This window comes from Pagrus major, chromosome 12, assembly GCF_040436345.1.
Source record: "Pagrus major chromosome 12, Pma_NU_1.0".
Taxonomy (NCBI): Eukaryota; Metazoa; Chordata; class Actinopteri; order Spariformes; family Sparidae; genus Pagrus; species Pagrus major.
In genome coordinates this window covers 14,198,830-14,213,759 of record NC_133226.1, presented here as the reverse complement: position 1 = coordinate 14,213,759, position 14,930 = coordinate 14,198,830, and the positions used below count along the sequence as shown (strand labels likewise).

Below are 14,930 nucleotides of genomic sequence, written 5' to 3'. Positions count from 1 at the left end.
ACAATGGCCATGGCACTAAAATACAGATGCATACTCTCTACCCCTGCCAACACACACGCACGCACACACACACAAAGACACACGTGTACATCCCCGGTCTGTTTCATAATGTACCAGTACACCAACACTCCTTTTCCCCCCTTGTGTGAAAGACACACACACAGAGGCTGAACAAGCAACCGTAGAAATTATAAATTAGTGACAACACACGTGTTTGGAATTATGAAAATGCGTAACTTGTAACATGTCAGATCCTGTAGGAATGTGTTTTTGACTAGACTTCACTCTGTTTCTCTGTCACTTTAAAGGTGCATTATGCAGTTTTGGGGAGACATTTTTAATCAGAAGAGAAATCTTCATTGACTGTTTTTTTTTTTTATGCTGAAACAAACTAAATAAACAAACTCTCTTTTTTTCATGACTGAATGCACTGAATAAACTGACCTTTAAGGACAACACAATGTCATTCTGTTTTACTTTGTTTATATTTGGCGGACCCTGCCACTTTTCTAGCTTCAAAAAGCGTTCTGGGGACCCTATTTTCCTCTGAGAACAGCTTGTTTATTCAGTTATGGACACAACAAATATTTCTGAGTTTGTTTTATTACCTCATTAATATTGTCAATATTAAAAATTCTTCTCCAAAACTGCACAGTGCCCCTTTAAAGAAATGCAACAGGATAGTGCAGCTTAAAATCTGCAGCCATAATTACATAATACACAAGCCCAGACATTGTGCTTTACAGTTTTCCTTCATGTTTAACAGTCAAGATGCCTTCAGTGGACGTATTTGATTTTTTTTTTTTAACCAATGAAAAATTTTAAATCCTTGTAATTTGTTTTACATGATAAAATTAAAAAACACCCAATTTTTTGTTTTTGTAATAAATGAAAAGCTGGAATTTAAATTAGCTGAAAACAACAGGTTTCTGATAATAATGGAAAAGATAAGGCACACAATGTTTTTCATTCTTTCACAATAAATCTAATTCTACGCCTCATTTCAGTGGAAAATTGACCAAAAATGTAACAGGGAAGTTTCTGTTTTTTGTCACAACAGTCAACAGAGTGAATTTACATGTTGGTTTCCTTCATGGTTGCTTAGAGAGAAAAGAGGGAGGTGTCTTACCTCTAATGTGGTCTACTGTGTGTGCCTGGCCCATGAGCCACAATGACAGTTCCCCCTTTAATTTTCCCTTCTTTGTTTATCTTCAGTAATCTGACATCACTCAAGAGGCTTCAGTCCTGCTTCCTTGGTCAGTTTCATCCCTTTAAAAACTCCCTCCACCTTCAAGTCAGAGGGCGGATGAGTCGAGTGGAGGATGCTGTACATGTGTAGCAAAACGGGTCCTTCAGGTGGTGTAAATACAGTCATTGAGTTCCTGCGTCACGCTCATTTTTGACAGATTGGCTGCAGGTGGGATATTCCTGTCCTCAGAGAGAAAACAACTTAAGGACGAATGTGTCTCAGTTCTTCCTCTTCCTTCCATTTCTTTTTGTGTTTCCGAGTGTGCAGGGCTCCTGTAAGATGTGTCTTTTCTCCAAGCTGACTCCTGCATGACCTCCGGGTCAGGTCTGCAGACGTCAGCGATGGGAGATCAAGGGTTAGGATCCGGAGGTTGGGGGGGTCGTAAGGGTAATACTTGTGGAGTGCTAGCGGCTGAGGGGGAGCTGGGGCAGCGACATGGCCTGGTGAGGGAGACTCTGAGAGGTCAGCACGGAGAAGGGGTGACCTGGAGAGCACACAAAAAACATACACAAACTGAAATAAAGAATAATCAAAAAATTAAAAAAATTAAAAATTTACCCTGCAAAAGTAAACCTCAACTCACTGTCAATGTACCCGTGCAGGGCCACCATGCGCGCCCGTTCAGGACTGCCAAAGGGGGAGTAATGCAGCTCATCGGGCAGGGACGAGGGTATCCTGGACTGAGGGTGACCTTGGGGAGCCCCACTGTGCTGGGGCGTGTGCTTTTTGTGTCTTGCTCTGCAGTTTTGAAACCACACCTATGAAGACGCAATGTAACCAGACATCATGTAGTTCATTCTTGAAAAAGAATATGTTGATTTATTTCAGAAACAGACAAAACTGTGAACATATATTTAGAAATATGAGTGTGCACATCCCAGTGTTTTACTATCATGCACAACCTACTGCAACAGTACCATAACATAAGCAGATTAGTAGCAGAACAGACTGGATGTCTGTGTACCGACCTGTATAACTCTCCTGCTGAGGCCTGTCATGTCGGCTAGTTTCTGTAGCGTCTGGGCGTCTGGATTGTTGTCCTGGGCGAACTGAGCCTGCATGATCTGCATATTGAGACAAAACATTAGCATGAAATCACATGTTGCTGGAATCAGTTTATTACAGAGACCATGAAATACCGGATTGAGGGTTCAAATGTGGTGTGATGGCTGTGTTTTTGCAAGCAAAAAGCTGCAGATTGTATTAGAAACACATTTTTTTTGTTTCTTTTTTTCTTTTCTTCTGTTTTTTTTCACCTGTAGCTGTTCTGCAGTGAAGGATGTCCGCGCCCTTTTGGCTGGTTTGGGTTGACTGTCTTGTTCTGTTGGAACGGCTCCCTCTAACGTGATACCATTGCCTGAAACACATGACAGCAGACAAATGTGTTAAATATAACAATTTATAATGAGCAAGATAGTCCCAGGAAATGTATGTGATTTATAGGACAGTTTCATCAAGGGACTTTTTCCTCAACATGACCTACTTATCCACTCATTATGTCGGCATCCATCAGAACCACAGAAATCAGAAAGAAGCTGGCTAGACTTAATAAAATCATCAATAATGTAAAAATAAATGAGAAAGAAATAGCAAAGTGTAAAAAGATAAATTATGCAGGGATTATTTTTGGAGGTTCAATGTGAAAAGCACAAATTCAAATAACCTCTGTTTTTGGGAGAACGCTTAAGCAAACATCTGGACAGCCACAGAGAACCATTGCAGTACATTTGCCAAAACCACTACTCACCACTCTCAGCCGCCCGTTTGAGGTTCTCCACCATGGTGTCGTAGTGGATCCTGCACAGGACCTTCTCCTCCACCAAGCCAAACTCCTCTCCCGTGGACAACTGCCTCTTACACGAGTAGCACGCAAAACATGCCAAGTGGTATGCGTTTCCCCTCGCACGGCGGACCCAGTCGCTGGCGTATATCTGCCGCCCACAGCGGGCACACTTAGTACCAAACCTACTGTGAGGGAGAGAAAAAGAGAGCAGAGGAGGAGAGGCAGGAGAGAGAAACAGAATGAGGAGTCGTAGGTGGGGTAACGGAAATTGCATTTTAAATCTTATCTTAAGGCCGTTTCCAGATAGTTCACACATAGAATTAAACATGCACATACGTCCTATTCTTTGAGAATATTTTGTAAGATTTGAAGATGAAAATAAGTATTTTCAAACTTAAATCTTTGGCAGAACTGAAAGCGTTTAAGGAAGAAACCCTGGAGGAGGATATGGCCTTCAGAAAAGAGTCCCGACTGCGGCTGCAAGCTGAGCCTCGAATGCAAACAAACCAACACCTGCAATTTCCTGGCTGATGCATGAAGGCCCTGACATGTACGCACACCCACACACACAAACGGAGACACGCACGCACACACACAACAAGGGAACGCACATGTAAACCGGGGTGGTTTTACACACAGCGGAGGATGAAGAAAGACTTGGATGACATCACTCGAGGTCGGTGTGCTGTAACTGATAGCAACAGTGAGGTCAGGCGGCATATAAACCTAAACCACCTGACTTACTGTTCTCAATGGGTGGGTGGTGTCAGTGGGGGCTGAGGGGCACAGAGGCAGACCATGAGAGATAAATGCACAGAAAGTTACGGAAAGAACGAAACGAGAGTCAGCAAGACAATTCCTCACAAGCTTAACAAGATATTAATATCTGATAAAAACATGCTCTCGTCATTTATAAACTCTAATCCCATTTAATAGGAAAAATTATTCATAAATATATAGTTTCAGTTTTTAAAAAATGCTGAGTAGTTTCCTAAAAAAGCTGAGCAGAGTAGTTTTTCACAAAGAGTAAACAGTAGTTTTGATTGGGGACTATTTTCAGCTGCGGATTAACACACATTTGGTGTTTGGCAAGTGTTTTCAGCATCAGAGATTAAATAAACTACAGCGCCCTTGTTTATTGTAATGAAAAAACATGTAACCTAGTAGAAGAGTTTGGCACATCGGTGTGTTTTGAATAGTAATAAGCTATAAATAATAATAAGTAATAATTTAAATCAGGCTTTTACAATCCAAAATTTGAATATCACCACCCTTATCCTATAACTGAGCAGCTGACACCGTGGAGATTCAAAAAACCCTCCGCCTTATACAACTGAAATATTATACAAATTTCCTCTTTTACATCCGAATCAAAAGAGATTAAGCTCCTCGTTTAAGGAGCGCATTATGGGTTTAATGGGCATAAAACGCTTTAGGTTTGAGAAGGTTATGGGTAGGTTAAGAGCCATTGTTAGGGTCAGCAGCTGCCAATTCTGGTGAAGGAGGCAGGATTTGTAAGCCGCCTGTGAGAAAGTACTGGGGGCAAGCAGAAAAACAGAAAGTCTCCAGCCTGGTTTTAGCTCAAATCAGAAACGCTTCCATATTGATTGTGGTTGATTGTTCTGTAAAACAGGCACTGACACATATTCCTGTTCCAGCAGAGAAAACAGAGATAAAGACTGACGCATACAAGCATCCCCAACATGAGCCAAATTCGAGGAGCAGTCAATAGTTGAAAGGTATGAAGGAGGCAAGAGCTGGTGAGGGCAGGATGAAAAGAGCAGACATGGAGAGAGGAAGTAAGTGGCTGAGGGAAATAGCAAAGTAAAGAGCGTCGATGGCAGAGAGAGGGAGAGAGGGAGCAGGGGGACGGAGAGCACGAGGGCTGCCAAGTGAGTGGGTTTGGCAGCGCATCAGTGCACTCAAATCCACTCTATCTGGGATGAAAGCATACTGTAGCCCTGACATCTCACAAACTCGTACCCCTCCTCATGTATATGAAGCTTGTTGGCCACAAGTTTCAGTTTCCTGCATGTAGTATGGTACAGAAAATGTATACATAATATTGAGGAACTCATGGCTGTGTCTTATCCTGTCTTAGACCTCATATCTTAACTTGGGAAAGCCTAACTAGAACTTGAGGTTCTTCACTCGGCACTCGTCCTGTCATGCCTGTTTCAGTGTTGAAACTACCTGTATCCTATATACCCATTAATACATGATGGGGTAAATTTAACATATGAACATCAATGTTAGCTTCTCCAACAATGTAACATCGGGCTTAGCTTCTCCAACAGTCTAACATCAGTGTAACCTACATTGATGTAACTTATGTTGAGCATGGTCTGTGCCATCCTAACTCAAGAAATTCCTATCCTAAGATAATAAGGCTCTTCCTAAACAAAGTCAGGAAACATGTTTCTGTAATAGCCTACCAAAGATCCTTAATGTCATCCTAAACTGAGTTAAGATTTCCGATTTAGGAAGTTTCTGTAATGAGGGGTCTTGTCTGTCTCAATCTGCATGTGTCTGTCTGTCTGTTTTCATATTTTTTTTATTATCACTGTCAAGTAAGTTTGGCTTTATTTCAATAACACAACAATGCCCAAATACAAAACAGAGCATCCACATTTTCCCAGGCCTGGCATGCCTCCTTACAAACAAATTCAGTTCAGCGTTAGAGCTGGGAAAAGTCTGTGTGCTGACCTTGAAATAAAATTAGCTGGCATAGCACTTACAGAGGGTTTAAATTGTCACAGATATGTGCAACCTAACCAAAAAACCTCTTACAACCCAATAGAGCCATTCCAGAGACAAATGGACTCCTAGGCTTACTGCGCTGTATGTACATATCATTTCAGATTGTTATGGAGAATTCCAGCCTGTTTCTACAGTAGAGAGGAAAACATTGTGGAACATTGCGGCTAATCTAGCATGACAGCTTGTCAGTTTCATGCTCCGAGACAGAACCCAGAAAAGCTGCAAATCATCCCTTGTTTTTAACCCTCCTCCTCCTCCTTCTCCATCTTCATCTCCCTCTCGGACCCCTCCCTCCTCCTACCCCTTTTTTTCCCCTTGTATCTCATTTTTGTCTTTGTACCAAAAACCTGGTGTTTATTTTGGAGCGACGTCAATCCTCACGGCCCCCTATATCACTCACAAGAGGGAAAATCCTACACCGCAAAACTCCCTTTCCCCCGCAGACCTCTCCTATTTGCTCCCCTTCTTTCATCTAATCTTTACTCTTTTTTAACAGTAATTCACCTGCTGCTGAAAGAGGGGCTTGAGGAGGTACATGTTTTTTGGATTATTTCTGATGTGCTATGAGAGTACTCTAATCTCTATTAGATTTGTCCTGAGAGAATTCTTGCTTGACTGTGCGGTTTTTAAGACGCGAGGTTCGTGTTAAGGCTTTTGAATACAAATCTAATAGAGGATAAATACTTTAAGGACGACTTCTTTTAACAGATTTACCCCATTATAAGGCTTTAACATATTAACCCAGCACAAAAGACATGAAATATGTATTATCTGTTCTTTAAGACCACTGATAACCAATTTGCTTTACAAACTGAGTAATCTATTTCTTGCTCTGACTGAGCAGTCTTTGTTTAAATGTGTAGCACTGTGTGACAGATGTCTTATTATGATTTTAATTAATTCAGTTTTTAATAAAAACTCAAATCACTCTGTACCGCTTACTCGTCTTTGTTGCTATGGAGACTTAATCAGCTAACCAGAGGTGGGTTGATGAATAATTATTATTACAATACAGACTTGCACACATACGTGCTTGCACACATCTCACCCACAAAGTTCCCCACATACATGGACTCTGGTTACACACTGTCAGTATCCCAGGGTGCCCCTGATTAGTGCAGCAACTTCCTGTGTGGCCTGCAGCTCATGGACGAGGATGATGTTTCTACCGAGCGAGGCGAGGGAGGGGCGCAAAGAGACGAGGGGGGTCAGGGGAGGAGGGTGATAGAGAAATGGTTTGCGTGTGTCTTGTGTGTGTGAGAGCAAGCCCCTGAGGCCTGACATGGGTTTAAGAGGCACAGCATGGGCTCTGTCCTGCGCCCCCTATGTCGATATACACACACCTCCCCCCATACACACACACACACACTATATGGAGGGAAACCCAGTCTGATTTCCTGCTATTACGCCCCATTAAAGCAACTGTCAGTCCAAAGCCAGATGAGAGGCTGACACAGATGAGGAAATATCTCCAGAGGTTTGAAACCAGCCCCGAGGATCTGGACTCGCAGTGGTGTTTAGCCTAGTTCAGATCTGGCCTAAACCCAGATTACAGTTTATATTTACAGAGGTAGCCATTGTACAGGGCCCAGTCCTGCAGCAAGGCTTCACTGTTTCTGGAAGAATTTCTAAAGAATTTCCTGCTTTCCAGTGTGACTTCCAAGGAAATGTGATCTAAACCTACAAATATAATTATGCAAATGAGATATTTTCTCCAGAGCTTGTAACCATATTGAGTAAAAATACACCTTCAGTGTGTCCAGACCATCAAATCAAATTCATTATCACTTTGTCTGGTAGTCCTGTCTTTAGAAGCACTCACAGTAGACAACATATACAGTTACTATACTGACATATTCCATACTGGTAGGAGTGAAACTGAAACTTTCTATAAATGACTAGTTTTATAACTTGTGAAAGTTGTTGTTCTGGTGTATGAAACATACATGCATAAAAAAAAAACAACTGTAGTTTGTATCATTCATCAAAAAATATATATAGTTAGGACTTGCAATTAAGTACATGGCTATCTTACAAATGCATAAAGCAGTACTGTAACCACACAGCTCTGGAAGTTGAAAAAGTCTTGAATCTTCTTGGATCTATGGAATTAAAGATGTGATTTCAATGTAGCTTAACTACACTAAATCACACAAATTCCACTGGAGGCTCAGACTGCAATCACTGCTTTTCTGCTAAGCTCGGTTATAATTAGATTTAGGAGGACTTAGCTATTTATCATGTGTTTACTCCTTTTTCTCCGTAATATTTAGCCTGAGGTGCTGCCTTATTTGTGTGGTATAAATAATCCCATTACTAAGATGCTGGAGAGTCAAAATATTTTTTTTTTATTACAGGAAACAGGTAGGAAAGTGTGGTTAGGTTAGCTTTGGCGAAGGCTAGCTCTGGCTTTGCAGCTAGCTTGAATTAGCCAGCGTTCTCTCGATGCAGTTTGGTTCTGTTCTGTTGTGTAGTCCATACACATTTTATATGTTGTTTTATGTAGAAAATGATACATTTCTATGCCGTTATAATTTTTCATATTGTGAAACATTTGTCAAACAGTCTGGTCTTTACTCAGTTTCAACAAAATATGTCCTACCACATTTTAGCTTTGTTTGGCTAGGCTAAAGCAGAGACTGAAAACTGTAGCCGAACATTACAGCAATGAAAGTCACATCAGTTTGAATGTGTAGCTGGTAAGTTTGAAGTTTACCTTTATTTTATTTATTAACAAGAAGTGAAATGGGACCGGTATAGTAAGAAACAAGGCTCTGTCTTAGTCTAAATTTGAAAATCTATGTGCATTAGCCTATATAGCACTGCTGCACACTTGTTGGCATAAAACTGCTGTATGATTTGTTTAGTGTGTCTTTTATAATCTTTTGGAAATTTACGGTAAAACTTCTAATCCTCACCCTGGTGGGTCAACAATTAGTGTGAACACATTTATCGCTTCCATATTCAGGCATGCATTTTAATCACGGTTACTTCGTTTGATTATAGTGTAGGATTTCTCTAATGAGCGTATAATATGTGACCCTCTGACAGCTACATCTGTACCAGTAATTATCATTTTCTAATGCTCTGACATATTTTGGGAGCAGTATTGAGGGCGAGAGGGGTGAACGGTGAGGGAGCGTTTAAATGGAGACGGGTCAGATAAAATATTATTATGATGTGGCAGAGCAAACACCGAAAATCTCCATTTTGTGAGAAAATAAAAAAATCAGCAAAATGATTGGCAGCTGCTGGACATGCATAAATAAACAGAGAATCACAGTGTATGTTTATGTGTGTGTGGCTGTGTCAGCGTGCAAGTGTGTGTCAGTGTGTGTGCGCTCTTTTGAGTTGTAAAAGGAGGCAATGTGTACAGTGGGTTCTTAATATGTGCATGTAAATGTTTCATATTCATGTTTTCATACACAAGTTTGCATAAGTGTGCACCTACATATCTGTATCAGTGTGTGTGTGTGTGTGTGTGTGTGTGTGTTTGAGTTTGGATAGGAGTCACATTCAGATCAGAAACATGCTGACCAGGCACTCGGGGCGGTCTAATTGCTGGTCTGGAGGCCTGAGGGTCTGGGGTGGAGGACGACTAATTGCTGGTGATTATAAACCTCAGAGCAGTGACTTGGTGTCCGGTTTCGATCAGACAAACACCAAAGCTCACTCACAGGTCCAAGCACTCACACACACACACACACACGCACACACACACACACACACATGCATGTGTGTCTATACAATGTATACTACAGCTTCAGGCTACAGCACAGAATTTTGCTATATGGTGTTGATGGTGTGAACTCCATTTAACCTCAGATACCACACACACACACACACACACGATCAAAAAAAGTGAATAAATAAATCTGAGTAAAAACATCAGCCAACCAAGACTGATTCCTTCTCTGATACATGCAAACATAAATAAATGAACTGAATGAATGCAGCTGATGGTAAATTCAAGATTGAATTACCATAATTTAACATCTCTCTCTCTCTCTCTCTCTCTCTCTCTCTCTCTCTCTCTCTCTCTCTCTCTTTCCAACTACACACTGCATTTTGCACTAATTGTGTGTGTGTGTGTTTTTATGCATTACTATTTGTTTACTTTGTTTATTTACTGTATCACTATCTTTGGATCTAGCGTGAAAATAAGATTTCGACCAAAAAGAACAGATGGATGGATAGATAGATAGATAGATAGATAGATAGATAGATAGATAGATAGATAGATAGATAGATAGATAGATAGATAGATAGATAGATAGATAGATAGATAGATAGATAGATAGATAGATAGATAGATAGATATTGTTGGACTATTTATTGCACTTGACTCTGAAGACAATTAATTTTATTTATCTATTTTGTATACTTTTATTTTGAAAATGTATTAAAAAATGATGTGATATGTTGATATATTATTATTATTATTATTATTATTATTATTATTATTACGATTTTAATTTGAAGACAAATAGTTAAATGTTCCACATTTTATGGATGCTGATGAGCACTAGGTCATTGAAATAAAACAAGAGTAGGATTTTCACTCTGTTATATGAGTTTTCGTTTCACTTGTTTTCCTGTGGGGACCGACTCAACTCACTAAACACACTCAAACGGGCATTTCCGGCGATTTCCCCTGATTTCACGTGTCCCTCTCCTGATGATAAAACAGCCACCGCGCGCTTCGTGGCACGTGGTGCGTTCACTGTCCGTCGATGAGTTAAACAAGTCTACTCTGTTAACTGCTGTGCGTGTTGAGAGGTTGAGAGCTCACCGCGTATTTAGCGCACAGGAAAGGAACATGTATCATGTAGTGTCCAAGTAAAAACAAGTCCAGGGCCTGTCTGATCTGACATGGTCCACCGGAAATGAATCACCAAAATAATCCAAACGTGCCACTGAAAATCTGATAGGATCTGAGCGGGTGACGCGTGGTGAAAAACATCCTCCCAAAACACACCGCGCGTAACAACCTCTAAACACTACAATACAAGCTTTTCGGTAAAGCACAGACTTTTCAAAATTCGGGTAGGCCTCCACCAAATACTCTTTTTCTTTCTGTAGCTCGTGTGAATGTTGTGTTTTTGGATAGCCATAACAATCTCAAGCATCTTTCAGCCACACACTGTACTTAACAGGCTTTTATTTTGTTACACACTTTGAGAGTTTTTGAAAAGGTCTTTCAAGAACACATGAGGCAGCCCGCATCCATCTCAAAGGAAGAGTGCGTGTGTGTGCGTATGCGTGCGTGTGTGTGAGTGTGTGTGTGTGTGTGAGAGAGAGAGAGTTGGCAGAGTAGACGTGGTATTTTGAAAACACGGTCATAAACTTACCCTACCTGAAATAATCCATTTTACAGAAGATCTCTTTGTTTTTGATGTAGCAGCTGCTGTGCTGACGTAGTGACGTCCTGCAGACGGAACACTCCAGACAGCGCACGTGCCAGATCAGGTTGTTCACCTGCGAAGAGACAACAGCCATGTCACACACACACACACACACACACACACACACACACACACACACACACACACACACACACACACACACACCTGATAAATCACTACAGCAGGGACTTACAGTGCGATGTTCAGTTATGAGCTTATAATGACGTAATTATATTTTGAGGTTTAATTAGGCAACGCAAATTATTTTTATATCATTTCTACATCTAACAGTGGTGCTGACTAATAAACGTACAGTCATTTCAGCGTATTAGGCTATAATGTATAATTTTAAAATGTATACATGACGGTCTTTAGTGACTGTAACTGTGACTTTACAGAGATCCCTTGGTCTTTTCTTATTTATTTGTTTAGCAGGGACAGTGCACCAGAGTTAAAAGCTAATTCACACGTAGTCCCTGGACAGGAGAAGATAATACGTCATGTTTTTTTTTTTACATTTACATATTGAGAAATATCGATCACTAAATCATCCTACCAGGGCTCTATTTAATATATTTCAGATCAATATTTTCGTTTGATTTACCTTTTAGCAGAACGAGAAAAAAACAAACAAACATTGTTGTCAGATGTGAGCAAACGAGTGAGCAATCTGTAAAAATAATAATAATAACTGATGGAATGATTTAAATCAGTTTAAAGATGTGAAGATAGCGAGGTCAACTCGGCGCTTTTATTTCCAAAATATTTAAATGACAATTAAAATCAGCTGAATTGTTTATGGCGAAAGATCATGAAGGCTGTCACGTAAAATAAACAGTTATTTTAAAAAAGATTCAGTTAGTCTAAACAAAACCACGCTGCACGTGTGTGCTCTGTGCATTTATTTAATAGCTGATTTTACTTAGTTTATGATTTTGTTCAAAATGGAGATAAAGACCATCGCTGCTCAGTGAACTGCTTATAAAAACATGCATAACTTTGGTTGTAAAGATTGTCGATTTTCTCCACTGAAAATGAGTCTAATATATTGTAACAGGCAGGAATAGATGTTGATTTATTTAAATACATTTTTTTAAAGCACAGGCTAGTATGAAATATGTAGGCAGACATTTTACACAAGAAAAAGAGGAATAATATTTTTTTTAACAATGCAAGCGTACCATTCAAGGACACGAACAAATACTGCGAAAGATTTGAATGAATTATGTAAGAGCATGCATTGTCAGTTTTATTTTCATTACGTAATAATGATCATTTAAAACTCGCTTAATAAAATAGGCCAATTTTAGCCATAAAAAAGCTCAGGTGTTTGTTTGAAAACATTAAAAAAAAAAAAAGAAATCTGATAAATATCCTAGGCCTGGATTTCTCCACAACAAAAATTAAATGTTTGCAGTCTTAATTTAATCTTGAAAATAAAATACTTAGAGCATTTTTTTTAATTTCTATTTTGCCTCAAACAAAATAAAATAAAATAAAATAGCTGTCACTGTATTTCTTTTCCGAACAGTGTTTCCCATTCTGCACACCGGGATGAAAATAGAGCCAGATAATGGACTCATGATCCTCACACTTCCTGAGACACACACACCCATTTACGCGCGACTTCGGCTGGGAGCACGCGAGCGCACGCGACAGTGAGGCTGTAAACCAGTCCAAACTAAAACATCCCTGTTGTGTCTGCGGTCTGACGAGCACCGACCGATGCCTCACTTCTGTCACCTGAAATAATTTTAGGCTGAATTTAGAGACAATAAGCCTTCTGCTTCCAGTGGTTTGTGTATTTTTTTTTCGTTCATATAAATATAGAATTATTCTAAAACAAGTTATAAATTAATTACCTGTAGGCTTGTTACATGTACGTTTATTCAATAGCTGCATATAGTTATGGCTGCCACATTTCTTCCCTATTTAGTTTTGTAGTTTTATCTCTGCCTGGTGTTTCTTTTCTTTTTTTTCCCTCACAGACTTTAAACGCAGCACGCCTGAAGTTCAGTCCAGGCCTTCAGCTCAGACCGGTCCAAACCAAACCAGGACCAGAGTAAACATGGCACCCTCCTTCTCTTCTCTCTGCTCAGACAAGCTGTTTATTGTATGTCTGTCTTTAAAAAAAAGAGCAAACAAATAAACGAGACGCCCCCCAGAAAGAATCGGAGGTGCGGTTTCAGTCCAAAGCGAAGTGTTCGGCCTCTCACCTTCAGCAGGTATCTGTCCAGGATCTCCTGCCCGCAGCTGGCGCACGTGTTCTTCCCGGTGGACGGCGCCGAGCTGGTGGTGGAGGTCGGCGAGCACACGGACGGGGTGGACGGGGTGCTGGGGGCCGAGCGAGTGTCCTCCCGCTCCATGTTGGACCGCTGGGATTCTCCGTCCGAGTGAGACTGCAAGAGGGCATCAAGCACAGCTCAGAAACACACAGAACAACCCTCCTCTTCACCATCAGCATCTTCACGCTCACACTGTCGCCATTTTCATCATCACGCATGTTAAATACATATCTGCATGAATCCTGACTATATCCCCGCATGCATGGGATGCGTTCAGGGCCAAGAGGTGATCCAGGCATGTTCTAAAGCATAAATATGCAGTAAAGCTCTCACCATTGGCGCGTGTTTAGAGTCCACACTGCAGCGCGAGGCTCCCGGTGTGCTCTGGTGCTCGGTACAGATCACCTACAAGACAACGTTCAAGTCTTCATCACTCTGCCTGCCTCATCTTCAGCTGACAAATCCTCGGGAGACATTTGCAGACGAGCTCTCGAAGGCTACTCCTATATAAGGTAGTCCTGACAATAAAACCTCGGTTTAAACTGTTAAAGGGGCCCCCGCAACAAAAGGCACATTTTAATGAAGCTATTTCAATTTGGATTGATTTTTCCCTTCCCCTTAACCCATGCCTCTCAGAATAATAGTATTTTCTCCGCAATCCAGGACACGAGAGTGGAGGGGGGAGAGGAGGAAAAAAACTACCTGTAATTACAAATAGCTTGAATCGCAGTGGATAAGAGGGACCCGGAGTGTCAATTTCAGCTGTCAATCACAGAAAGGCAACGGGTCACGCAAAGAATTGCAAATTTGATTTTTAATGGCTGTAATTAAAATCCAATTCTTCTCGGGCGAATTGGCAGCGCTCGAGAGGGCTCGCGGACCGCAAATCACGCTATTCATAACAGAGAGGCGCGTGCCTCTTCACGGCGGCTGGCGCGTGCAGCTGATCTCAGTACACAAGCGGTGATTCTCGTGACATCACAGGGAGACAAAAACAGCCACTCACGCACGATGCTGCGGGCTGCGAATGCACCGCGGCGCGTAGACGGATCGGCTGGGGCGTTCAAGAGAGAGGAGAGACAATTTGGTAAATCAAGAAGAATTATTTCACATGGATCCATCGTTACATTTTATCAGCTGTACGTCATCACAGCGTATAAAGGCGAATTCGGCGTGAGAAGGCCCGAACGGTGCATCTCCAACTTTACGCACAAAGTCTAGAAGAAGCTCAGGCGTGTCCAAAGTGTTAGTACCTGTTTCGTGGGAATTCCTTCGGACAGAATCTTATTTCCCTCTGAGAGAGGGGACAAAACTTCATTTTTCCAGTACATGAACCCCTGCAGTCTCACAGTGTCCGCGTACAGTGTCTCCAAACTCGGTGCGTGGACTCAGCAGCGGCAGCAGCAGCAGCAGCAGCAGCAGGCTCGGCGATGGGCGTCAGAGCTTGT

General features: G+C 41.2%; 1 protein-coding gene across 1 annotated transcript; it reads right to left on the bottom strand.

The window, feature by feature from the left end:
• Positions 1 to 1,597: 1,597 nt before the first annotated feature.
• lhx6a (LIM homeobox 6a) lies at positions 1,598 to 14,813 on the bottom strand. Its single transcript, XM_073478198.1, has 9 exons — positions 14,736 to 14,813; positions 13,816 to 13,887; positions 13,414 to 13,596; positions 11,149 to 11,270; positions 2,997 to 3,217; positions 2,506 to 2,606; positions 2,218 to 2,313; positions 1,833 to 2,007; positions 1,598 to 1,733 (listed from the first exon to the last, which is right to left on the bottom strand). Exons 1-9 carry the CDS (start codon positions 14,811 to 14,813, stop codon positions 1,654 to 1,656), a joined length of 1,128 nt encoding a protein of 375 aa, XP_073334299.1. The 3' UTR covers positions 1,598 to 1,653.
• Between the last annotated feature and the right edge of the window lie 117 nt (positions 14,814 to 14,930).